Source organism: Crotalus tigris, unplaced genomic scaffold (genome assembly GCF_016545835.1).
Source record: "Crotalus tigris isolate CLP2741 ecotype Arizona unplaced genomic scaffold, ASM1654583v1 scf7180000017987.690289119674:8195010, whole genome shotgun sequence".
Taxonomy (NCBI): domain Eukaryota; kingdom Metazoa; phylum Chordata; class Lepidosauria; order Squamata; family Viperidae; genus Crotalus; species Crotalus tigris.
In genome coordinates this window covers 4,898,755-4,926,321 of record NW_024096758.1, presented here as the reverse complement: position 1 = coordinate 4,926,321, position 27,567 = coordinate 4,898,755, and the positions used below count along the sequence as shown (strand labels likewise).

At 41.4% G+C, this 27,567-nt stretch overlaps 1 protein-coding gene across 4 annotated transcripts in view; it reads right to left on the bottom strand.

The window, feature by feature from the left end:
* Positions 1-374: 374 nt before the first annotated feature.
* DNMT3A (DNA methyltransferase 3 alpha) overlaps positions 375-27,567 on the bottom strand; it is a 122,566-nt gene continuing 95,373 nt past the window's right edge. For all 4 annotated transcript variants that reach the window (XM_039346070.1, XM_039346068.1, XM_039346069.1 and 1 more), the window contains 17 exons: positions 20,971-21,183; positions 18,906-19,064; positions 15,629-15,736; positions 14,731-14,887; positions 14,289-14,438; positions 12,425-12,469; positions 11,897-11,976; positions 11,276-11,388; positions 10,766-10,949; positions 10,393-10,477; positions 10,157-10,302; positions 9,955-10,045; positions 9,153-9,301; positions 7,977-8,062; positions 5,958-6,027; positions 5,476-5,594; positions 375-4,548 (listed from right to left, as the gene is read on the bottom strand). In XM_039346070.1, coding sequence (XP_039202004.1) covers positions 4,407-4,548; positions 5,476-5,594; positions 5,958-6,027; positions 7,977-8,062; positions 9,153-9,301; positions 9,955-10,045; positions 10,157-10,302; positions 10,393-10,477; positions 10,766-10,949; positions 11,276-11,388; positions 11,897-11,976; positions 12,425-12,469; positions 14,289-14,438; positions 14,731-14,887; positions 15,629-15,736; positions 18,906-19,064; positions 20,971-21,183 — 2,097 coding nt within the window. In that variant the 3' untranslated portion in view covers positions 375-4,406. The remainder of the gene's footprint in view (positions 4,549-5,475; positions 5,595-5,957; positions 6,028-7,976; positions 8,063-9,152; positions 9,302-9,954; positions 10,046-10,156; positions 10,303-10,392; positions 10,478-10,765; positions 10,950-11,275; positions 11,389-11,896; positions 11,977-12,424; positions 12,470-14,288; positions 14,439-14,730; positions 14,888-15,628; positions 15,737-18,905; positions 19,065-20,970; positions 21,184-27,567) is intronic.

Here is a 27,567-nt window from a genome sequence, read left to right as displayed (position 1 = left end):
CAATGTTCTATTATCTTATTTTTTGTCAGTAATTTTAATAGCCACCTAATAACAGGTTCCTGTCAATGTCATTTTGTTTCCTGGAAGTGTATTCTTTAGCAAAGTGCTTCTACAAATGCAGTGAGTAATTTTAAAATAGGAAGCAAACGCTTTAGCATTTTCTGTATTGTATGTCGCTTTTTTTAAATACATGACTCTGCAGCAATATTATTTCCCAGTTGTAGTGATGTTACTTTCCCCGCTGATAAGGTATGCTGCCCATTTTATGTAACTTGATTCCACGGGTATTACTTTAATCCCACCAGCACTGCCTCAGAGCACCTCTCAACACTCATAGACACAGGGATACAAAAAGCACATGACAGCAGACAGCCTCCTTTTTCTTTTCTTTTTGCACAAAACAGAACATTTATTCAAGTGTTCTCCAGCACAAGTACATCAGCAAGGAGCCTTCCTTATTCGAGTGTTCTGAGCACAAAAGAAAAACGCAAAGGATGGGATGGAGGCGGAACGGACAGACTTTCTAACATCTGCTGCACCATTGACCTTTTAATTAGTTTATAAAACAGCTATGTCACGAGCAATACTTACACAGAGATACAACAGCCTGCCCATAGGGATGAGGAGATGGGCCTCCCCAACCCTGGCAAAGCAGAACCATACTCTGAAATGTACATTATTTATTTGTCAATAAATATAGAAGCAATCCTAAAAAAAAAAAAGCGTCTGAAAGGATGGGGCATCCCAAAATCATCCCAAAAAAATGAAAGAAAAACACGGAAGGGCTGGGAGAATGGAACTGAAAAAGGAAAGGAAGGACATCTGGGTTGAGCTGCATGGAATGTCAGATGGGAGGCGGCTGGAGAGCAGGGAACAGGGCTGAGCTCTTCCCAGGATCTCAACACAGTTTATTCTTCAGCATGAATACATGTTTTTTTCACAAACAGTAAAGCGTCTCAGCTACTTCAATGTCTAAGCTAAAACACATGAAATCTTTTCCTTTAGGTTTCAAGTACAAAGTTAAAATGCCTTTTTTTTATAATAATATATAAGAGTAAAATAATAGAGCTCTTTTAAACTTCACTACAAGAAAAACAAAACAGTCATTGTCCAGACAGCAGACTTAAGTTAATAGAGATCTGTAATAAAACTGTTTAGCACCTTGGTTGTTACCTTGTCCCTCTGCAAATGCCAAAGGAATTCAGGCAATGGAGGCAGGGGGTCTGGTTGCTTTGCTTTTCAGTCTAGGGCTGTGCAACCTTGACAAAAGGTTCTTTATAAAAAGATCTGAGTCACATCAGTTTGTAAACTCAGTCTCCCCTCTTGCTCCCCACCACATAGGGAAAACAGCTGGATTCTGTGGTGGACAGTGAAACAGGCCCAAGGCAAATACATCCGGAAAGTTTGAAAGACAAACACAAATAAAGGCTTCCCAAGAGGCCACTTCCAGTTTGGGGACAGAACTGGATGGGCACAAATGTGGCCCTGCTTGAAGAGAGGTTGGACTGTTCAGAACTACTAAAGTCCACTGGCAGTGCCAGGAATACACTGAGGATCCAGCTAAGCTGTCAGCTACTGGAACTGACATTAGGAATTATGTGGCCAGCCCCGTGTCTAAACCGAATATGCTGAAAGGAAGACTTTGGGGAGAAAAGGATGTAACTACTAAAGGTATACCTTGCCCCCCCAAATAAATTCTTCTCTGAAGCATACAATTGGAAAAAAAACCCATACCCCTTCCCACCATTTGGGGAGATACCTGGAACCTCCTCTCCTTCAACCAGCCCTTTGGCTCAGATTACTTTGGCTGGAAATCAGCCAAGGACAAACTCATAGGAAGCTGCTTTATTCTGAATTATACCATAGATCCCTTAACCTAGTACTGTCAACCCTGAGTGAGAGGATCTCTACAAGGTTTCAGGCAGGAGTTTTTCCAGCACCACTTGGAAATGCCCGGGTTTGAATTTTAAGATCTTCTACGTGGAAAAGATGTACATCATTGAGCTACAGTCTCTTCCGATAAATACTTCCCATTTAGCACCAGTGAAACTAGACTACAAGAAACCCAGAGGGAATCTCTCCCCCTAGCTTTGTGGCAAATGGGTTGGGAAGAAAGGCTTGGAAATCCTGTAAGGAAAACCTCCCATTGAAGAATTTAGCAGAGACAGGCAGTCACTGAACCAATGACCAAGGGGGTCAGAGGAAGAATGGAGTGTGAAGGAGACTGCCTATCATGGAGGCAACAGGTGGGAGGGCGTATCTTACCAGACAGCCCCATCCGAAGTAACCACCGTTCTCCCTTCCCCATTCGGCCCTGAGCAAGACCCCAGCACCCTTCACAGTTTGAAGGAAAGTGAGCAGAGGCACCTACCTGCCACCCTAACTCCCCCAAATTTTAGCACCAAGACCAACAGCCTTCAACAGAGACCTTCCTTGTCTGCTGCAACTGTTTCACCACTCAAGAGATTGCGTTGGGGAGTATCAATGAGAAGGCAGAGGGAGAACTGCTATCTTCCACAAACATTCCCACCTGCTCCTGAGTTTTGCCTCAGCATCTACTCCATTGCCTCCGAGAGCACCATGGACACAGGGAAGACAGGAGCAGAGGGGAGATGCTGTCCCCTGTGGAGGCACAAATGGAAAAGCTGCTGAGGCAAAAGCTGGTTGTGGAGGAGTAGGGAAGAGAAATCCTCATTAGCACCAAGAACTTTGGACCCTGTTGGGATCAGTCTCTGCAAGCAGAAGGGAGAAGCAGCCTCAAGTCCGTGCACTGAGGATTGACCAGAGCCCAGTGGCCATCCCTTATACATTGTGCATCACAGACTCATGGTGAAGGTCATTTATCCCCTTGCCCCAAAGAGTAAAGTGCACACAATTACCAAGATATACTCCAGGAAATTTGACTCCTAAGCCAGACCTTGCACACGAGAGTTCATCAGGTCCTGGAGAAACTCTCTTCACAGAGAACTGCCCACCTTTATTTTTGCCCCTCTGAACCCTCAACATGTGTGTGTGGGGGGGGAGGGGAGGAGAAAGGTAGCACAGCCAGAGTCTGATCAAGCAAAACAGGAAGTCTATAATAATCCATGTCAGCCACAAATAGAAGGAAGGAGGGGGAGAAGGCAGCAGATGCTGACCTCCAAACACACAAAATCACAAAGGAATGGGGCAGAAGGGTTACTGCAGCGCAGGATGGCAGGGGCTCCTCTCTCTTTCTCTCTACCTCCCTATCCCCGTAATTATTCTGCAGCTGAATTTATGTTTTAAGGGGCAAACTTGGAGAAAAGGAGCAGAACCAAAAGATCTGATCAGGAACCTTACAGCCAGTGAGTTCAGAGATGACCAAAACAAGCACTGCTGGTCCTTGGGTGCTCTCTGCCGCCTGGTCTGGCAGCCCAGGTTGGTTTCGGGGAGAGCCCAGGAGGACCCCAGACGCCAATTTCAATAAAGCACCACTAACGTTAGGGCCCCTGCCTGGAGCTCTGCAGGGGGTAGATGAGCCCCATCTAGCAAGGCCCAAGCCCCTGGCCTGAGGGAGGTTTGCCTTTTCAGGAAGAAAAGTATTATTGCATGCCACCCGGGGCGGAGAATGGTGCCCGTCAGCCTTCTCTCCCTTATAAGATGGGGCTGCAATCAGTTGGAAAAGCTCCCCCCACCATTCCTGCGGGCTAGCATGTGAAGCACCACGGAAGCTGCCTTCAGCCCCACCCTCTGTGGTTGTAGAAGCACCATTTTGAAAGTCAGTTGTACAGTAGTAACAGTACCTTTTATATATATATAGATATTTCTCTCACATAACTCTCACATATATATAAACTGTAAACAAGAGGTAAGAGCGGCTGTAGGAGCAGGGTGTATCAAGGTCTCCTGTGTGATAGGCACCCAAATACTCTAGTGTGTGGCTTGGGGGGACCAGGTAGGACTGGTAGTTTCCCAGCTTGCGCTCGCCCCAGTAATGGCGCTGATAGACGCAAGGAGGTCCCGTTGCACCTCATTTTGTGCTCCTAAACTGAGCTTGGGCAATAAAGCCCCAAGGCCCATTTCAGCTTTGGGCTTGGCTGGAATTTTCTCTTTTGCGGTGCGTCAGTGGACAGCCCGCATTGCTGGGGGCTCAGCCGAGGAGCGGCAGAAACCAAACTAAGAGGCAAACCCATCCAGAAAGAGCAGGAAATTAAAGGATTACCAACAGAAAGTGGGATTGGTTGGTTTGATTGGGGCATTTCAAATTAGGGAGAGGATGGGTGAAGATTTGGGTGATGGGAGCTGCATATGTATGCGGGCTGTCCTCTCCCACCCTCTCACCCACCAGCCATTTCCTCCATTCTGGTGCCACTTCTCTTCTGTTCCTGGGGGTGGTTGTGTTTGAGACTCCTCCTCCGCTTTGCCAGTTTTGTGGTTACGTCTCTTTAAACACAGGCAAAGTACTCCTTTAAGGGGGCGAAGAGATGGCGGATCACTGGCACGCTCCAAGAACGACCCAGCAGTCTCTGCCTTGCCAGGCGGCTCATGTTGGACACATCCGTGTAGTGGACCGGAAAGCCAAAGACTCTGTAAGCACAGGATGCCAATTTAATGCTAAGACCCTGACATAAAAAAGCCAACAAAAAGGCTGCTGCACTTGGATAAGATTTCATTTACAATTTTAATGTGTGCTATTTGGGGCTGGGGTAAAATAAATGGCTGCTATAATTGCTACTGACCAACAGGAGGTACCATGTGATTAATTTTGCCCTTACTGAGATTCACTACCCCTAGCTAGTGTCCATATGCCAGTCCTTTGAACTTAGATTAATATAAAAATGGGGCTGATGAAGCCCAGTGAAGATAAAACTAGTCCCATAGTGCAGGGGTCTCCAACCTTGGCAACTTTAAGACTTGTGGACTTCAACTCCCAGAATTCCTCAACCAGCTTGGTTGAAGTCCACAAGTCTTAAAGTTGCTAAGGTTGAGGACCCCTACCACAGTGCCTTCTACTGGGCAATAGCAAAAACAGCATTTGTTAAAATATAGAAACCCTCTCTTAAGGGAGGTCTTGAAGCTTCTAATACAGGGGGTTCTCAACCTTGGCAACTTTAAGACTTGTGGACTTCAATTCCCAGAATTCCTCAGCCAGCAAAGCTGGCTGAGGAATTCTGGGAATTGAAATCCACAAGTTTTAAAGTTGCCAAGGTTGAGAACCCCTGTTCTAATATGAGGCCCAAATAGCTCCCTCTGGTGAAAGGCCCAATAGCTATCAAGTCTGAGAACTCTGCAACACATAAAAACAAATTGTATTGTGCCAATGGGAAAAGGAGAAAAATAGACTGTGTGGCAAGGGAGGCCTTTCTAAGGGCGAGTGGAATGTTTATAGCCAAGCATATAACCAGGCCACAACTAAGCCACATGGGGGACAGGCTCCACAGAAAGGTTATGAGCTGCAAGTTCTTCAGCTCATTCTTGAAAGAAGGCAAGCCCAGCCTCCCACACCATTCCCACCTCTCCATCTCGGTGCACCAGAGGATGTCTTCCTTCTCATTCATAAAGACAGGGAAATGCTGGTCCTTGCCTTGCTTGATGGAGTTGGAACGTGTGGTGATGGTTCGTACTTTGCTGAACTACATTGGGAAGACAATATATACAAACAAAAAGTGATTATCAGCAGGTATTCATACCACCCATCATAAAGCTACTTCTGAGCTAATTCTTTACATTAGCCTTACATTGGCTTGTGGCAGGTCTCTGTGCTATTTCCACTAACTTCTATCGATGTGATGATTATCTCTTCCTAGCTTTAATTTCTGGATAGTATGAAAACGATGATAAAACCATGCCTCTCTAAGCTATTGCCAATCAATGGCGGGTTCTCTTTTCTCTCTTTGCCTTTTGAGCTATGAGAAGATGCTCTGTTTGATGTTTTCTTTCCAAACTCTTCCATGAAGACTTGTACATCCAAATTCATTTTGGTTTCTCATGCTCACCTTAGCTATCCGGCCATGTTCCAGGCACTCTTGCAATTCCAACTTATCATTCACAGTTGAAGCCAGAGGCCTGTAGGAAAACCAGGGTTCACATAATTAGCTCTTAGGAATCTCAACTCTTTTCGCTACTCTCCCTAAAAGCTCTCTTTTAAAGTATTTGTACAATAAACAGAAAGGGTTATTTTGGATTATTACTATTTTATGAATTAGGACTATTTTATTGAATTAAGAAATATTTTTCTCAAGCTGAATAAAAATGGACAAATAGTTTTGTTGAGGCCAAGAAAGTTCTTAAAATTGTCTGACCTTTTTTCCCCAGTCTAGAATAATCACACACAAACACAAAAACAGACTCCATTGTTTCACAAAAGAAACATCACAGTGGCAATCCCAAACTAGATTCTTGTCTCACAAATAAGCAACAACAAATTGCTCCACTAACCCCAGGATATGTCAAAATTACTTCTTAGCAATTTCCTTAATTTAAAAATTATGGATATAAATGGATATTTATGAAAATATTTTAGCTTGTCTTTAGCACCACTCATAACCTCAGCAAATAAAGACCCTGAGACATGTTTTCTCAATGGTGCTCCCCATGCTAAGGATCATGTTCCTATGCTTTTTACTTTGTAAAAACTCTTGCTACTGTTGTTACTATAGCTTTTCTCTTTTCAAAAAAAGGACATACTTTCTTCCTTCTTGTTCCTCAACCCTTGAATTTCCTTCCTTGCTTTACCCATTGTTATTCCATTACTTCTTTCCCTAGCACTGAAGAGATTATTTCAGATGGAGCTCATTACTGACTTTTACCTAACAAGTATACTTGTTTGCAAATCTTCCTGTTTACATTCAATTACATTCAAGCTGTCTCAATAAGTAGACTGAATAATTGTATTTAGCTATGACCCTGATTGCTGTTAATAGCTCAATCTCTTGACCATTAAAGTCTCTTTGGAAAGCTTCCTGTTTCCATTGTCCTTTTGACTGAAATTTACATATGTATAAGAAATGTATAAAAACCTGTACCAGTAGCTGGAGGGAGTATTGTGATTGTGCCATCATTTCTGACTCCTGGTTAGGGTTAGAATTAGGATGGACTAGAGTAAAGGTTAGGATTGACCACATTGCTATCTCTATGAAAATTTATCATGGGGTAATGAATCAAGCTGTAGAGAAATGCAATACTTTTCTCAGTTCCCAAATTGCAATGTATCATTCCTTTTCCCTGCTGCAAATTTCCTTAATGCCCCCAAGACACAGGATCTAGCTTGCCTTTCACAAGGCAGCAGAAGCAATCCCTTGGTGATAAGCTCTCAATGTAGATAATCGATCTGGCCCTATCTTCATAAATTGTCATTTACACTTTAGCGTTTTTACTTGTGCTGTATCAAAAGTACCCTGAATTGGTCAAAATATGACAGCATACCCACAACACCCATATAACATATACATTTGCTAAATAAGTAAATAAAAATAAATAAGTGATGCTGATAAAATATTTGTTCAAACCTACAGAATTGTTAGTAAAATATACTGAAGGTGATTTGAGGTTTGAGAAATCACAACAAAAACAGCGATCTCACCTAGTTGGGTACTGAAAGTTTGCAAGCAAACAACCAAAGTCAGAAAACACCAAGAACTCCACAGTTCAATCCTGACCTACAGATATTCTCTTTTATTGAAAATAATAAAACCATAGAAGAATCAAATTCATGCAAATATAGACACCAGATTAATATTTCTCAACCTTATTTATTTTTATTTTTAAAATTTATTTGCCACTCATCTCACCACAAGGTGACCAACCTTGGCAGCTGGCTGGGGAATTCTGGGACTTGAAGTCCACACATCTTAAAGCTATTTAATAGATATGACAAGGGTAATCAGAGAATCCAGCCAAGCAATTCTTCACATACAAAAGCATCAACAGTTGAATAGGTTCATACTTTAACAAAACAGCGACTCATCTAACGGTAGTTGATGCCTGTGTGGGAATAGTTTATGTTTATAACTTACCTGTTCATGCCAGGCAGGTTTCCCCAGAAGTACCGGGCTCTGTGGGCTGCAGAGACTTCTTTGGCATCGATCATCACTGGATTGGACTGTAAGAAGGAGACAGGTGAGGAAAGTCACACTAAAGGGTATCAAAATGAGGCTACTTCTTGAAGTTTGCAACAGGTGATTTGCAGGCTTCTTCAGGCCATCTGACCCTTTCCAAGATTTTCCCTGTTCCCCCCATTCTGTTACTTCCGTCACAATCCTGGCCATTCTGGTTCCTTACAATCAGGGCTACCACTATGTATCATCTCATGTATGCATATATACTGGGGTAGACAGGAATTCTTTTTTAAAAATCCCAGAAGATGCTACTGGCTTCTATACTGTTCTCTATACTGTTCTAAGAAAACAACATGAATTTGTACATGTAGTCATCAAGTATTAAGCTTGTATAAATGGGCAACTTATGTTATTGTATCTGAGTAACAGCTTTAATCTCAGTCCACCCCAAATCCAAGGACCATAAAGTTAGGGCTGAATTATTTGGAGGGTGAATAACCAAGCTTACTCTGTAAAATATGAGGTGTTATATTCTCTTGAGGATGGCTTGAAAGGCCTCCCACGCTGCTGTGCCATGTATGCGTATGATCAAAATATGGGGTAATGGCAAAGCAGCAAGCAGTTTCATGCCAGAAGCAATTGCTGGAAGTACTTTCTCTGCGTGTCCATTCATTATTCTCCAATGAGATCACACAGTCCTGAACAATATGGGCTATGAATAGCATGGAGCTTTGTCAGCTGGGCCCATAAAACATAGAATGAATTATGTATTTTGATTCAGTCTTTACACAAGATAATGTGGTTTTAACTTTCTTCATTAATTTAAAAATGTAACTTTTCTAACCATTTCCCTTTCCTCTTTATCTAGTCAGGCTAGAGTCTCCCTGCAAAGTCCATAATTTTCTCCAGTGGCAGGAAGGACTGTCTAGACCTGGGAGATAAGATGGCAGTAATACAGATCTTGCCAGGAAGTGAGAGGGTGGCTAAAAGGTGATGCTGCTTTGCCTAAAAAACCCATCCCATCTTTTTGGCCATGGTCCCATTCCCCCCACCCCACTTGGCAAGCAAGACTTGCTCTTCTACCCAGAAATATTCCAAGACTGGCTACGGGGAAAGCCCCTCACCTCACCTCACCTCTAGGAAGCGAGAGATGTCCCTTTTGTCACTGACGCCCATGGCCACCACATTTTCAAACAGCCAGAAGAAAGGTCGGTCATCTCCCTCCTTGGGTCTGGCCTCATGAAGGAGACGATAGAATTCAAAGAAGAGTCGCCCTGTGCCCTCTGGGTTAGGAAAGCAAAGGCAGGGAAAGGTGGATTCTCTCGAAAGGAACTGAGAGACGCAGGCCAACAGTTTCCCTCTCCATAACCATTAAAAATCTGACTTATAGAACCTAGAGACTTTTTAAAGTGCTGAAGAGGATCTATCTCCTTCAGATATGACAATATAAAGTAAAAGTAAAAGCAGTGCTCTGATCATAGGTTTAACTTGATTTCTCAAGTTGTGTGTTATTCAATTACATCAATTTCTCTTTACACTGCAAAGATGCATTCTGAAGCTCAAGATTTTTATCTCCGTGGTTAACTGGCCTCTTTTGAAATACTGTTTGTTTAATCTCATAGATTAGTCACTAATACCAGTTTTGCAGTCCTATTAGATTTCTTATAAGTACTCAATGTGCTAAGGAGCAACATGCACATGGATTTCTTTTCCAATCCTCAGGGTATCTGAGATAGTAATACGGGAGAGAAATATATTTTAATTTCCATGTGCTGGCAAACTATATTTCCCATTAATTGCAATCAATATGACTATAAACAAAGGATGTTGTGAATTAGTTAACTGGTTTCTGAAGGACTATAGTTCCTTACCTCTGGATCGACTGCTTTAAAACAACATGTCCTGGATAAACCACAGAAGAGATGGTAGCACTTACCATAAAGACCTTTCCTGGCAGGATTAACAATGGAGAGGTCATTGCAGGGGCTCCCTCCAATCACTAAGTCAAAGGGGCCCCATTCCTGAATCTGTAACATATGGAGATTTAATAGTCAGATGCAGGAGGAGGATGCATCTGGGGCTGTGCTAGCCTCAGTTACACAAGCCAAAGGAAGCCTCCCCATCAAAGCTCCACGTACATGTTTCTGAGTGACACTGCGGACGTCCCCAACATACATGATCTTGCCCTGATGTCGGACCATCCCAACTGTGATAGAATCTTCACACACCTCAGATGCTATGTATCGATCCACCTGGATGCCCAAATCCTTTAGCACAAGGAGTCCTGGAAAATGAAAACCATGATGTTACTATCGCTCCCATGTGGCGTTCACGCTACCACTCCTTTTCTGATATTAGGAGGGTCAGAACTCACCTGTGGCAATGCCATCAAAAAGTGACAGCACCCGAATGGGCTTTCTTTTTTCAGCATTGACTGGAGGGTAAACCTTTGGTGGATCCTGCAAAAAGCAAAGTGGCAGCGTGAAACGGTTAGAGTGTAAACTGTGGCAACTGTCACCACAGGGAGGCAACAGAAGGCTCCCAAATTTCTCAAAGAGTTGATGCTCAACAGCAGTCCTAGACTTAAAGCCACTGGCTGACAGGTTCAGGCAGCTAATACACTAGGGGGCTGCAAGCAACAAGAGAAACCTGAGAATACTTGCAGATTTCTCTTGCCTTCTGAGTTCTCCTGATATCAAAAGTTTCTCTTTGTCCCCGTCCCCGCCCCCACTCCATGCTGAACTCACAAACTCTTGATCATGATTGTTGGCAAAAAACATCTGAAGGCGTGAGGGCCAGTCTTCTCGTCGCCGGAGCAGGCCATAGATGCCCTTTTGGCCACACATGTAGCAGTTCCAGGGATCCTCCTTGATAGCTGCCTGAGCAGCCCCAGGACCCACCAATAAGTCCACACATTCTACACAAAAGCATCTGCAAACCAAAATAATTAATGCTAAGTGTGGAATGTGCTCAGCTCGGGATTCAACAGACAAACAACGGCTTTGATTTAGGCAGTCTGGGCCCTTCTGGAATTCCAGCATATTCTCTTGGTGCCAGAATCACCCAGGCTTTGATTGGCTGAAAATGCTAAAAAGTCAAGCTGAGCATACTTCTAGTCAAACCACTTCATTCCAAATACATTTTCCCAATCCCTTGTTCTTAAGCCTGCCTTTAAACTGTCTTGATCCCAGTTTTCTTTTCCTTTCCTAGGTTGTAGTTTAGGGGGACAAATCTTTCTAAACCACCACTTGATTCACCTGCAACAGTTGTTGTTCCCACACATCAGGACTTCACGGCCACCACAGCAGATGGTGCAATATGATTGATAGCCATCGTCATCATACTGATAGGCGCATTCCAAAAAGCAGTTCTAAGAAAACAAAGGTGAGGAATATTTCTTATAAGCTCCATAGGCCCGAGAAATTAGTTTCTCCCATCATAAAAGTATTTTATAACACACTAACCACAAGTGTTTTTTAAATCTTATCTTACACATATAGAACAAAAAGCAATACAGTAGATGTTGCTATCAGAAATCCATAGTGGAGGCAGATTTGATACTTGCTCTGAGAAAAAAATATGTAACCATCAGACAAGGGCTAATCACAAAGCTGTTAATTGCTATGATCCGCTTTTGTCTGACTGGATTATAATGTCCTCCAAGGAGGAAAGTATTTGAAACATGACAGGAATTTGGGGGAATTTAAATTTTTTCCAGTAAGGGGTTTTCTTTCCTTTGGCCTTGATTGCCTTTGTTCTTTTGTAGTTCTATAGTCTCTGTATTTCACGAGTTGACTGCCCCACCAGTCCCGAAGTCACCCTTCCATCTCTGTCCTTTCTCCACTTCCAGGTTGCTTCTGTGTCCCGTATGTTCCTACCTTGCAGTTTTGGCACATTCCTCCAATGAAGAGAGGGTGTTCCAGGGTGACATTCAGGCTTCCGCAGGAAATGCAGATATCTGAGAAGTGGTGTGATTGGCAGAGTGAGGAAAGAAAGGAGACACATTACCCTGGGCTAGTAAGTGAGAAAGATACCTCTCTCTCCATCCCCCGATTCAATGGCAGCATTCTCCTCTTTCAAAACCACACACTGCAATAGACTCACTGAGCATGGATCATCCTGGTCATTTCCATTAGACAGATGTGATCCATAAAAGGCCTTCCCTATGCTCAACTGTGAAAGTCCTGGGCTGCTTTTTGATTTTGTTATTAATGACTTTATTTGTGATATGTTTCAAGCATGCCCAGAGTCTACAACTCTATCCATTTACCAACTGCTGAACTGCAGCTGTGTTGATCACCTTGAATTCTGGACAAAAATGCTTGCAGCAGAGTAGGGATTGGTTGTCATGCCTTATACATACTTTAAGATGGGGAAGGGCAAAGAATGTATTTGCTTAACCTCACCTTCAATATTCCTGCATTTCTGTCGAACCTCATAAACAAGACGTTCTAAAACAGCAAAATAATTTGTTAAAATAGGCCAGTGATGGCGAACCTTTTAGAGACTCCCAAACCACAACCCAAAACCCACTTATTTATCACAAAGTGCCAGGGCTGCAACAGCACTGTGGTGCCCTCAGGGGGGTGGGCGTGCCCACTGGGTGGGCGTGGCTGCAGTGGTCATGGCAGACTGAGTGGGCGTGGCCGAGGTGGGCATGGCCACCTGGATGTTGCTCGTGGGGGATGCCTGTGGGGGCTGGGCAGGATTGGGGCAGATCCAGGGGGTCTCTGGTGGATGGGGTGGTGGGCAGGAGGCTTGTCCTGCAGGGTGAGGCAGGGGGTAGGGCGGGGGTGCCATTGCTGCAGGGCAAGGCGAGGCAGGGGCGGCTGTTGCTGACACCATCAGTCCCCGCACACAGAGGCCAGCGAGCACATGGGAGCGCGCTCTACCACCTCTACTCAAGCTTGCTAGCCAGCTGCTTCGCCTTTGTGCTGGGTGGGGCTGCCACTCCGGGCACCAGCGGTGGCCTAATGGACCTCTGCGAGCTGGCAGCAGCGGCGGCAGGTGTACCCACAGAGAGGGCTCTGAGTGCCGCCTCTGGCATGCGTGCCATAGGTTCACCATCACTGAAATAGGCAATCAAGAAATGCCACAGGATCAATACATATAGTTGAAATTGAGGGCAACTAGACAGGCTTAATCTGTGTCCATGAATCAAAGCCTTAACTTAGCATTTGTTGCAGAAAAATGCTGGTGATGCAATATGCTGATTTTGGACCTAAGGAATTACATGAATTCCAATTAGAACAAGTTCTAATATTAAAGATGAAAAAAGAGAAGGCAGTTTAGTTCACATCAATAAGCTTAACTAGGCATAACTGATGTAATCATGTAACATTTGTACTAGGTTAGTGTTAACTTTTTTGTGCCTTGTTACATGAATCTTGCCAGTATAATTAACTTATGGTTCTATGTCCTGTATAGCCTTGATAATAAATCTGTTATCACATTAAGTGTGTTGGGTGAACAATGCAAATATTTTCTTCTGTTTATTAATATTAACTTACAGAGTCCAGTTCCGGAACTAGCGAAAACAAGTAAAATATTGCCTTTGTATTAGAGAACTAGACTAAATGTATTCTTTTTCTGGTTCCATCCATTTTTAAGAGTTACCCTTTTTCTGGATTTTATTTTTCTTATAAAGGCCTGTTACTGCTTGTTTATTATAGTCTGGAAGCAGACTTCCAGAAAATCTCTGCATTGCTATCTAATCGTGATGGGATGGTGGCAGAATTTCCCCCTTCTCTTTCACCTTCCACTATCGAAGTTCTCAAGTTAGAGAATGGAGGACGAGTTCTTTGAGCTTTGGAATGGGTTTTTATGATAATTTAATGAAAGATAGGAAAAGAGAAGCAAACAGGTGAGCTGCAATATGGGGAAAGAAGGTGAAATTAAAAGACTGGGGCATGGGAGAAAAGACCAACTGTCCAGATAAGAATGCCATGCACTGCTCCTCCCCCCAAAATGGATGAACACGAGGAAGCCCTATATCTTGCTTTATGTGAAGTGTGGATTTGTTGAAGACAAAAACTGGAATTTTTTAATATTTCCAATTTTGCCTTTTCTGCAGTGGGAGGAAACTATAGCATGCCCTAATGGTCCCACAAACAGCAGTAAGGTAGGGCATTGAGAGGTAGGAGTACGTAGTGGTTTTGACTGTCTACCCTCAGATATAGCTTGGAATTGGAAAAAAAGATAAACAAGTGGAGATTAGCTGGGATAGCCAACAACCTCCAAGCTACCCATTCCATTCTATCCCAGGTATACCTCGAGTGCGCTCATCTATGATTTCCTTGACCTTAGGCTTTTCAGCTGTGCTTTTCCTTGGTTTTTTGGCTGGTGGAGGAGGGGCATAGGCAGCAGCTTCTGGTTCCCCCCACATGTCCATGTAAACTTCTTTGTAGGGGTTGCGTTCCTCTGAGATGGCAGAAAAAAGTACATCAGTGGGCAGCAAGATAAGCAGGGTGGGAAATCAAGCTTTGATTCTTTTGATTTGGAGGCTTGTCTGTCATCAGACTTTGTGATACATGCCAGTGTGCTAACCTCCAAGAGTTATTTATCTGATTGTTCTTGTCCTGTGGAATCCTGCTATCAGAAGACAGGACTCTACCACACCCAGAGACAAACTGGCCAAATCCGCCTGTTATCCCAGCTCCATCCTAGAATAAGGGGCTTTGGGAGCTGTGATAATTTAGCTCCATTTCTTTACCTTCAGGAGGCTCCAATCCCTTTGGGCCAGATGGCTGGAACCCTCCTAAGGCCCATTCAATCATCTGTTTGTTCTGGATTTCCACAACTTTGGATGTGTCTGTTTCATCGTTCTCTGGACAGGATGGAAAAATCTTGCCTGATCTGCTGCTGGCCACCTAGAGGGGAGACAGACGGGCAGAAGGGCCAACTGATTCTGGAATGAATGGTGTTCAGCTTGTAGATGTCTTTCCCAAGCTTCATAATTTATTTTATTGTATTTGCATCCTACTTTTTCTCTCAGAGTAAAGGTCACGTCCATAGAATCCTCTTTAATTTAATCCCCATAACAGATAGATAGGTTCAGATAGGTTAAGCTGGTCATCCCTGAATTCCATGATCAAAATGGAACTTGAGTTTGGTTTCCTGTTCCTGGTTCAAGACCTTAACCACTATATTACACAAACAAAAATGATGTTCCCCAATCTCAACATATTTCTTACATTCTTTTGAATCCGTGAATCCGTCCAAGACCATACAGGAGGAAGCTATTTGCCCAAAAGCCAGATTGTTCATGTTTCCCAAACACTGTTGAGTTTCTACCCCCCTTCTCTTCTCATTTTTATTGCCTTCTCTTTTAATGCAAAGCTTTGCTTGCTTCCATGAACTATCTCAAATTATTGAACGGCACATGTTGCATAAGGATACAATGAGCAATGAAAAGATATTCCTTTTTCATTCTCTCGGATAGCCAATCTGAGATGGGACAGATGGACAATTTTGAAGATTATTTCTGTCCATCTATGAGCAGTCCATCTTATGTCCTGCAGATATCCTTATTCCACCACAGAAGTTAGTCACTACAGGGAAAAGACTGCCAGGGATACAAGTCCCAGAGGAATGACAAAGGTAGTGCTTACCTGCAGTACTTCATAGATGGCCTTTCGATACATGGGCTGCTTGTTATATGTGGGCTGGTGAAAGGCGCTAGCAAAGGAGCTGAGTGGAAGGAGTTTCTCCACACAGACCTGCCAGAACAAAGAGATGAGGAAAATGATACCAACTTGTTTCTTCCCTATGAATAGCATGAGACTCTAAGGCTGGTTCCTCCACGGCCTCACAGAAGGCTCTAGAGCAGGCAGAGGCAACCTTGGCTCTTTTATGACTCATGGACTTCATCTCCCAGCATGGCTGGCTCAGGAATTCTGGAAGATGAAGTCCACAAGATGAAGTCCTGCTCTAGAGTGAAGTGGGAAACAGAATGGAGGATTGCGCAACACATTACTTTCCTTTTTAAAGTTTTTTTTTTTTCCAAAATGCTTTGCAGTGGTGGATTTAAGGAGTAGGATGGGTCTCACAAAATATGTACTGCATATACTTAATGCAGTTATTTCATCCATCCTGAACCCGTCAAGCACAGATATTATTCCCAATATTGCAGTCTTTTTTCCCTGCCGGTCACACCAGACACAGTCAGATATGTCAAATGAATATTTCTCTCACACATGTAAGGAAAAGGCAGGTTTACCCCAACTCCTCCCTCTTCAGGAAGAAGCAGCTTTTGAGAGATTGCAGGCAGTTCTCTTAGGAAAGGAAAAGAAGACAGAGGAGGCAGATATAAAAGAGAAAACTGGGACCATTCTCCTTCAGCAGATTTAAATTTAAAATTTCTACAAAAATCAAGAAGTTTAAATACACTGAATCGGAAGGAGAAAAATCTGATTCAATGCTCTGTTTCTCTTTAAATCTTTGATTAGAACTGTGCTAAGCTTAATCTTTGTTTACACATTGTGTAATTACTGTATATTTATTTTCTTCACATAATGTAGGAGTATTAAATTTCTGTCTTCAGGGCATCTGTGTTGTTGAGCTCTTAAAATTAGTTTTAAGTTTGTCGCATCCTGTGATTGGCCATAAGTATTATATCAGAGGTGGCGCAGCAGTTAGAGTGCAGTACTGCAGGCCACTTTAGCTGACTGTGTTCAGCAGGTCAACGGTTCAAATCTCACCGGCTCAAGGTTGACTCGGCCTTCCATCCTTCCGGGGTAGGTAAAATGAGGACCCAGATTGTTGGGGGCAATGTAAATATATATATATACATTTCTTACTGGTGTACACCGCTTAGAGAGTGCTTGCACTTAAAGCGGTATATAAGTCTCATAAATAAATAAATAAATAAATTTACTTTATATTTTCTGTTGGATCCTTTTTTTAATTCCATTGATTTGCAGTTGTTGGATTTCCGGATCAGAACAGAATTATACTTTATTTTTTCCAGTACAGATTATTTCCCACACCTTTTCAACTCAATGGAAATTTGACCTTTCTCTCCCTGGCTAGGGAGATATTTATTCAATATTTACATAATGGTTTTCACTAGTCTGATACTGATTCTTAATTCACAAGCTTGAGAAGATTGGGAATTCAACTGGGTTAATGGGATATCCTATAACAGGGCAGCAGAGAAGCAGAGAAGGGAAGAAAGGGAAGGCAAGTTTGAGAGGACAGATTAGACTGATGGGATAACTCACTCTCGCAGTTGCTAAGAGGAGGATGGGGGTAAGTGCATTGGCCTTGCCTTACTTGGCCTCAAAATTACTTCATGGTGTCTGAAGGCTTTGTTTTGGTCAAAACCAAGAACAACAAAGTAAGTTCTAGGTTTTCTTTCTGCCAAATCATGGCTGATCCAGTAATTTAGCAAACAAGAGAACATGAGATATTTGCTTTTTGTTTGAAACAAAACATTTCTCTTTTACACACTCATAATCATTTTGTTAAACAGTTTTTCCCACCTCACAGAAACAGTGTAACATGCATTAACACATCAATAATCTGCAAAAGTACGCAAATTAATAACATTCAAAATATTTACCCTTTATTTTAAATCACTAGGATTTCAAAATAGAATTTTTTTATGGAAACGAAAAAGCTAAAGATAAACCATCTATCGGTAGTATTGATAAAAGCCAATAAGTTCCTATTTTTGTGAGTCAGGGTTTCTTATAATTGCTGCTAAAAATAGAAATATCACTACAAAATAAATGAGGAATGAAAAATGACAATGGCTGTTTTCAAAATAAAATTTAAGTGAATTGTAAAAAAAAAAAAAGAAAGCTCATTGTTACTTCCCATTAAAATACAGTTCAAATTTCATTGTTTTTTATTTCCGGTGGAAAGGTTTTCCTTATAAAGTTCTTTCATCATTTTAATCGATACATACATTAAATATAATTATTAAAAGGAAGTAATATATTTATTTCTTGCCAGTTCTAACCACAATTAAATCATGTTTTATATTTTAAGGGATTGTAGTATTGCAAAACTTGCAAATTCTTACTATACTGTAACAGTAGTATATTACTGTTTTGTGACTGTGGCACCATACATATCACAGTTTTAGAAACACCAAAAACCTTAAAAAACTGCTGATTTGAGACTCAGAAACTGGACTATACTTGTAGTTATGGAACAAAGTGCTGAATAAACAATGGCTAATTTCATACATTGTACTAAATCCTAATGTGGTTACTTTCATTCTGGCTTAGCATATTGTATTAATCCAGGAAGCACAGCTTGTAAACTAAAGCTTGTGGCACAGATAAACAACCCAAAGCCTCAGAATTGTATGCAGTCTTGAATACTCCAAGTAGAGTCCTAAGAGACTCCTTAAGTTGTTAACAGGTTGTTCTTTCCAATGTTCTAATAAACCTTGACTGATCAGGCTTCTGAATTCAGCACACTGGTTTAACCTCTGAAGCACTATGTTTCAATCTGCAGCATCACAGGTATAAGAGACTGTCCAGGGTGTGAGACCTACCTGTAAATAGGCATAAAGACATGGGGGGGCGCACTCAGTCGTGATGCCAAGGTATTATAATATCCAGCTAAAAGAAAGTCCTTTTTGCCCCAAAGGAAAACTTCTTCAGTGCGCAGTTTTATCTGCTACCTTTTAGCACAAAGATGAGCTGCTATGCTATTTTCAGCTGGATTTTAAAATGTTTTAATGTTAATTATACAAGGATTGCTTTCAGTAGTTGAAAGTTGGCATATAAATATTCGAAATAAAATAGATAAAATAATAAAGTAAGAGCACAAGGAGGACTGTGCATACGAAGAAGCAGGTTCATAAGAAAAAGCAGTCTTTTTCTCCCAGTTTGGGACCTTTTCAGAAAATCCACCTCGAGCTCAGTCACTTACCACAGAGAACTTCCCATCACCGAACCACATGACCCAGCGGGTACCTTCAGCAGCCCGGCTCCTACCAGTCATCCACCAGGAAACAATGCGGCCTGGCCACCAGGAGAATCCACGCAGTTTTCCCCACACCAGCTCCCCGATCCCAAACCCCCGGCCATCCTGCAGTTGGAAAAAAAAAAAAAAGGAAATCATTATAGTGATTAGAAAAACGGAAGGGAATCACATGTAAATACTCAGTCAACGACGGCCAGGGCTTCTGCTAAAACCCCTAATTTGGGATGGTTTTTATGAAGGCTGTGGCACAGTTATGAATCCCATGTGCATGATTCACAGAGAATATGCTGAAGAACAGATACAACATATATAAACAAGGTGAGTAAGCAATGCTTTGGAAGAAACCTGAATGTGGCTGGAAGAGAACTTAGGAAATGAGAAGGGCAAGGAGATGAGCCTTGAAAAACTTTACAGGAGGAAAAAGCCGATGGGCAGGAATTTATTTTATTTATTTATTTTTCACTTTTCTGAATCAGATATAGATAGACCACAGGTCGGCAACCTGCGGCTCTTTGAGCCTTCCCCTGTGGCTCCCAGCCTCCTCTGCCTTTGCAGAGAGAGACAGAGACAGAGAGAGGCAATTGCGCTTCCCTGCTTCTCTCTCTCTCTCTCTCTCTCTCTCTCTCTCTCTCTCTCTCTCTCTCTCTCTGTGTGTGTGTGTGTGTGTGTGTGTGTGTGTGTGTGTAAAAGAGAGTGCACTCACAGTGTTCTCTGAGGAGCTGAAAAGCTTACTGGGCGGAGCTCCTCCCTTTGCTGCGTCTCTGCAGGAAGCAGGAAGGGCAGGAGAGAGCTAGCTAGCCCAGCTAGGCTGACTCAGGAATTCTGGGAGTTGAAGTCCATGAGTCATAAAAGAGACGAGGTTTTCTACCCCTGAGCTTGTTGGACAACAGCTTGAAGCTTGCCAGGGGAGCAGCAGATAGGAGAGGGGGGAGAAAGAGAGAGAAAGAGAGAGGGAGGGAGAGAGAGAGAGAGGGAGGGAGAGAGAGAGTGTGGGGGGGGGAAGAGGAGTGGTAGACCAAGGGCAGATAGAGAGGGAGGGAGGGAGAGAGACAGAGAGAGAGAGACCCTTTTGACATCTAAAATGAAGATAGCACTGCATATATCCTTTTTTTACCTGTGTGTGTATGTAATTTTATTCTCTTAAAGCATTCTCTTGGTGATCATTGTTTTAATAGTATGGATAAGCCCAAGAGTCATATTTTTACTTTTATTTTTAATGTGTGTGTGTGTGTGTGTGTACACACACACATACATACACAAACACACACACACACACACACACACACACCCCTATAATAAAGGTAAAAAAGGATATATGCAGTGTTATCTTCATTTTATATATCAAAAGGGTTTTGCGACTCCCGGTGTTTTGTTTTTGGTGGGAAACGGGTCCAAGTGGCTCTTTGAGTGTTTTGGGTTGCCTACCCCTGAGATAGACATTCATTTGCTGACTTTTCTAACAGTGCCAAACGTTTTCTGACATTGTCACTAGCTAAGTGAAGAGATCTGACCTCATTAGCCCTCCTAAAGTTCATTCTAGTCTACAAGTAGACTGTTTCTTTACCCACTCAAATTTCAGCTATTTCCTAGATCCAGACTCTGGCCTCTTCTTTATTTGTTCTACATTTTTCCCCCTTTTCTTCACCTGTAGGCTCTTTCTCACAACCCCTATGTTAAACAAACTTCTTAAGTCTATTCTTCTCTTCCATTTTCTCGCCCTTCATCATCATTATTCATGTGTCCACTTCAGGCTCTTCCATCTATCTGCACTGCATATTCATGGCATCCAATATCTAGCTGCAGCTTCAGTGGATAAAAATCAACAGGGACAGTTTCTTCCACCAGCATGGCACTTTTGATGGGAAAGGTGGCAGTTGTTAGCCTTTCCCCCCTTTTATTCAACTAGCAGTAATACAAACACAAATGCTGTTTGGAGACAGGAAAAGGCTAACTAGGAATGCCTCAAGAATGGTGGGAAAACAATCTTCGGGGAGCAGAACTCTGTCTCTACCTCATATTCCGGCTCATCATCAGCTGACTTTGATATGCTCTTGTCTACAGCATCAGGCCCCACAGGCTCTGGGGTAGTAGCCACACTGGGAGAAGCAGGGTCAGTTGGCTGCTGTGAGGCTGGTGGGCTAGCTTCCTCCTCCTTCTGGGGCTCGCTCTGTGGTGTTTCTTCCACAGCATTCATTCCAGCAATTACCTTAGCTTTCTTTTCAGCCTGCAGAAAGAACAGAGTTAAGAGGTAGAGTTGTGAGAACGTTCTTGAAGAATTTATTTCTGAGTTAAGTTTTTTTACATTTTACTCTTGATCTCTCAATAACTGTATTGTCATAATGTGCTAAACTTGGTTACTGAATTAATCTATTTTCTGCTTTCTCACAAGTAATAAAATAATCAAAAGGATTGGCATTACACATTATATTAAGCTGCCATTAACACAAAACACATATAGCATGTTATGTAGATACAACCACACAGGTAGTCCTCAATTTACAACCATTCATTTAGTGACTGTTCAAAGTTACAATGGCACTGAAAAAAAATGACTTAGGACTGGTTTTCATACTCACGATCTTTGTAGCGACCCCATGGGCACGTATTTATAATGGTTGCAATGTCGCAGGGTCATTTTGTGACCTTCTGACAAGCAAAGTCAATGGGGCACAACTGTGTTGCTAACTTAATAACTGCAATGATTCACTTAACAACTATGGCAAAAAGGTCATAAAATGGGGCAAAATTCACTTAACTGTCTTACTTAGCAACGGAAATTTTGGGCTCAAATGTGGTCATAAGTCAAGGACTACCTGTATTAAGTATTTAAATATCTGATTATGCATGTTGTGTGAATACAGGCATAATGACAGTCATATAGGTTCACTTAGTCCCTCTAAAGTTATGGAACACTTTTTTCTAAAGCAAAGCTAGATGATTTGAACAACTGGACTGTTTTACATGTACCAGATTGTTTAGCACATGATTCTACAAAGACTCCAGAAATGAAGTACTTCATGTAAACTACCAGAGATTTAGATAAAATTTTACCATACTATAATCTGACATAATCTTTGGAACAGGAGAGAATGAATTACATTATATATTATTTTTAATTGCTTTACAATTTGTAACAGTCTGCCCAGCCCTCATATCTTCCATATGTCATGTTTCTACCACATGCTTGGCAAGCTTTATTTTTTTTTTTTTTTTAAAAAAATGTAACAGTTGATTTTACACAATGAAAATGTGTTGAGGATGTTGTGGGAATCCAGCCTATATTTTATTGCAGGCTGAGGAATTCTGGGAGTTGAAATTAATCTGTATTAAAGTTGCCAAGTGTGAAAAACATTGGGCTAAAAAGATAACAAGTGCTGCATTCAAATGCCTTTGGGGAGCATCAATTTAAGGAAGTCTAAATCATCTTGCATTTGTCTTCACAAAAATCAGAATGAAATCATTTGTATTCCCACAGTAAGGGGGCTGTGGTGGTAGAAGGGAGTGCTGGCTGTTTCCTGTCTGTGGCAGGAAATGAGAAACTTCAATCTATGGCTGCCAGGGTGGGGTCAGCTTGCCCCACCGGGACAATCCCACATTCCATAACAGAGCAGTATAAGACAGACAAAAGAGAAAAAACACTAAAAACAGAAGAAAATTAGGGAGGACAATTCTTCTATGAAAAAATAAAAATATGTCTTACAGTGTAGGAAAACACTCTATTTAGTGAACTACACTGCTTTATAACCATAAAATATGTAGTCAGTTGCCTTTTCTCTGTTAGGAACATAATTGTGTGAGGGTGAAGGTTTGTTCTCCGAGCTTGTGGGTTGGTTTCTGAACGTTTTGTTACCAGGCTAGGTAACATCTTCAGCAGCTTTACCTAGCCTGGTAATGAAACGTTCAGAATCAACCCACAAGCTCAGAGAACGAACCTTCACATCCTACACCCAAGCTACAGATATTCAGTACTACTGCAAACATATTTGTGTTTCTATGAGAATGAAGGAGCTATCAATATTTTCTGGAATAGATGAAGCAAGAATTATAATATTTGGGCAGTCAGAGAGTACACTTAGCAATTTTCAGTTGGTTCAAATACCACAGTAGATGGAGGAAAGTGCAATATAGTCTAGTACAGTGGTTCTCAACCTTTCTAATGCCGCGACCCCATAATACAGTTCCCCATGTTGTGGTGACCCCCAACCACTTATACATCACCGGGTGCCAGGGGTGTGGCCAAAGAAAAGGGGGAAAAAATGGCGGACAGCCTTGTTTGGCGACCCCCGTGAAATGGTCGTTCGACCTCAAATGGGGTCCCGACCCACAGGTTGAGAACCACTGGTCTAGTATGTTGCACACCTGGCAAAACTACAATTACAGTAGAGAGTATTGGTTAATTAGGTTTTTTTTTTCTTTTTTGCTGTACCATCTGTTGTGCTAGGCCTCTCATGGCAGCATACAACAAGAAAACACGGTTTGTCCAATTTCAAATAAGGCAAATAAAATATAAATATATTAAAACCTATAAAACAAACCAGAAGCAAGAAAAGCACAGAGGAGCATCAGGCTACAATATTATACATTAAGCAGGTTAAAAAAACATTCAGAATGTATTTAAGCTGCATTAAGCATATTTTATGGTTATGGTACAGTTTTCTTGATTTCCTGCCTCAAAACAACAGGAAACTGATGATTTTCAGCAAAGATGAAATTTAACAGCATAATCTGCATAGTCTCTGAAGGCTGCAAAAAAATGTTTGAGATCACAGGATGTCTTGATGCAGGGCTAAAGTGTCACATTAAATCCAAGCTGGGCAACCAGAATCCCGAACTATGACCTCAAGTGGTGAGTTGTATATATCAGGCAAATTACCAAAAAAACCAACTGCGTATTAGTACCTTCTACTACACATTTAAAAATTAGAAATTGGCACAAAACTCTTACTAAATATGTATTATTATAAGCATGCTTATCTCTAGTTGCACTACTAGGAAGGTTTAATCCAAAGACACGTTCCCCTTTTCTCTTAAGAGATGAATATGTTCCCAAGAAAGAGAAGAATGAAATTATCAAAGCAGTATCTCAAGATGAGAACAGGCATGAGCCATAAGGAAATATTTTTAAGTTTTCTCATATCTTAAATGTCATAAATATTACAAAGGAGGGATAATTGGAAACTTTCCTATGGACTGTCAAACATGAATACATCAAATGCCTATCAGTTCTGTCATTTTACAATTCTTTGGCATTGCAGTGATCTCAAGAAAGGTGACAGCTATCTATCCATCTATCCATCATCCACACACACACACACATAAAAATCAGGATTAAAACAAATACTTATCTTCTCCACCTGGAGCTGCTCTAAACTGAGTAAGATTTCCAGTCATTGCAAGCATAAATCACATTGTGAATTATGACCAGAGGTAACAGAACTGGATTTCTGTAGACTCGCATATTAAAATAGCTAAAGTGTTTCCATACACAAAATAAAATGCCAAAATCAAAAACATTTTTCCCATATATGCACAGATACAGATATATATCATATTTTGATGACAGAACAGCAAGTCAAGTTGGTGATCAATGCAAATCATAAATGATCTAAAGTTAACATTTAAATTGAGACAATTGCATCATCACAAAAATAAGACACTTAGCCATCTTTATTATCCAAGTAAAATGTTTCCTTCTCCAAACTGATTTACTGATTATTTTTTTTCATTTATTACATAATTACTAAGAGTCATAGTTTTCAGTTTGTACTTTCAATTCTGAAACATTCTTACCTTGCACTGGAAATATCTCTGGCAAAACACAACTATAAGAGACTCACAATGCAGGGGGCCAGCACTAAACATTTCCTCCCCCACCCCACTCCCGTATTGATTAGAGGGGCAATTCCCAGAGTGATCATGAGTCTTCTGTAGGTGCTCAACCAGGACTTTTCTCCCCACAAAATAGCTACCATTTCTTTACTATCTTTTAGATGCTAAGTTACCTAAATACCTCTTGCTTCATTATCTAACTTTTTCCACCAATGGTCTTTTCTATTCTTGCTCTGTTGATTACTTACTTTGAATAGATGCTTTTACAGAGCATCTGTGAGCCTGCTTTTGCTTTGCCTTTATCCATACTGGCTAATGACTATTATTGTATTTATTATGCTGTTTACTACTTCCCTTAGCAGTAATAAAAGTAATTACCAAATTATTTCAGCTTATTACTTGTTACTTTGTAAAGTATTTGCATAAGAAGGCGACAATTTTTATATTTAGCTTGCCACTTGGAATATAGTCATGGACAATAGCTCCTGTCATGTATAAATTTTATGAACAAAACAATTTAAAAAAACTAAGCCGGTCTCTGTAAACATTTTATTTTTAAAAACGGGACCCAGAGTTTAATCTGTATATCGATGAGAAATACATCCCTGCTTAACTTTCTGGCCAAATACCAAATAAAATTGTGTATTTGCACAATCAATGAAGCATAAGCCAATCAAGTGGACTAGCTTAACAACATGCTAAGCCAGGCATGTCAAATTGCCAGCCCGCAGGCTGGATGCATCAAGCTGAAACCCTGCCCACCCTATTATCAGCAATGGGGAAGAAGTCGCAATACATCACGTGATATCATGTGACATCGCAAGTTTGACACGCCCGTGCTAAGCCATGAAAAAAAAATCAACCAAATTAAAATTAAACTAACTAAACTGATTTGGTTTAGCCATGTCATTCAAACTAAGACTACGATTCTTCATTTATTTTAGATGCAGGACTTTTTAAAATAACAAAATATGTACAATTTTGCAGATTCCACTGCTTAATTTTTGCACCATGAATATTTATGATATTACTCAGGTGGGATCCCTGTGAATTTTCTCCAAGTACAGGGTTAAAAAAACATTCCTCCTGGATATTATCATATTTCCTCCCTCAACATGGCATGCTGCGGGACTAATAAAAAAAAATAACAATAGAAAAAAATGGAAGGACTTTGGAGTGTATTCAGAAAATGTCTTGAGCCTCAAAAGTACTGCATCCCTGTGCTACTCATTAAAGCAGCTCACTCTTTTTAGGCTTCTGAATAAAAAACAAATGCAGCTGGTTTAACCACTGCACTGTGTAACAAGTTGACTCCATAATGCAGTGGCATCTTTTTCAGTCTCATGCATAAGCATAAAAAAAAAAACTTCAGGTCACTTTAATATACAGATAGTCCTCGACTTACAACCATTTGTTGTTCTATTTAGTAATGGAAATTTTGGGCTCAATTGCAGCCGTGAGGATTACCTGTATAGCAGAGATGCAATACTTGCCTGAGTTCTGAAACACTTGCTCCAAGTTTCTTGGAGAATGGATTGGAGGAAAACATATAATAGATATAAATATATGGCTGCATTATCCTCTTTTGATCCCCAAAACGTGATGCATAACTGTGTAGCAGAGTGTTTTGTACACTTTTGTACAGGAGTGTTCTTCTCTTCACAGCTTTAAGAATTAGAATGCTGGATTTCTTCTTAATTTCTGTTATATATTTTTGAATTGGAAAAATGCATATGTGGTCTAATATTTATACCAAAATGGAAGTAAATGGCTATTTATCTGCTGTGTCTTAATCTCTTCCCCCCCTCCTGCCCCCATGAACTTCTTGAATGATAGGAAGATATCCAAGATATGTAATTTCTTTACTGGGTACATTATTTCAACATTTATTCCGTTTTGCCCATGCCATTTTTAATGCTGCTTCAGAAAGATGGATAGAGCAACCATAGGCATCCATATGGAGTGGGAAAATGACATAAGGCAGTGATGGCGAACCTTTTAGAGACTGAGTGCCCAAACTGCAACCCAAAACCCACTTATGCATTGTTGAGTGCCGGGTGGGTGTGGCCCATTGGCTGGGTGTGGCTAATTGGGTGGGCATGACTGCGGTGGTAATGGCAAACTGGGTTCAATCAATCAATTTCAACTTTGCAAGATCTATTTTTTCCTGCAAGAAGTTGAAATTGACTGATTGAAACTTTTTTTTTTTTTTGCACATGGCGGCAGAGGCCTAAAGTGAAAAGGTTTTATAAAACCCAGCTGAAGGCCTAGGACTGGGGCAACGGTGCGCGTGCCCACAGAGAGGGCTCTGAGTGTCGCCTCTGGCACCCGTGCCATAGGTTCGCCATCACTGACATAAGGTGTATTGTGATAAAATCTGGCCCCTTGCATAGTTACATGCAATGTATATCTGAAAGTGTGGAATTCTCATCATGTCACGAAGCATATTTCATCATTTTAGCATTACTGTATTAGGAATTGATGCCTATGGTGGCGATCCAGTAAGTCAGAAGGAAGGGTGTTGGTTAAGCCATGGCCAACTCAACATGCAATACTGGGAAGCAAACAAAACCTGGGCAGTAAAATAGAAGACCTGGTGGTGCAGGGGTTAGAATGCAGTATTGCAGGCTAACTCTGCCCACAGTCAGGAATTCGATCCTGATTGGGCTCAAGATTGCCTCAGCCTTCCATTCTCCCGAAGTCGATAAAATGAGGACCTAGATTGTTGGAGGCAATATGCTGACTCTGTAAACCACTTGAAGACTGCTGTAAAGCACTG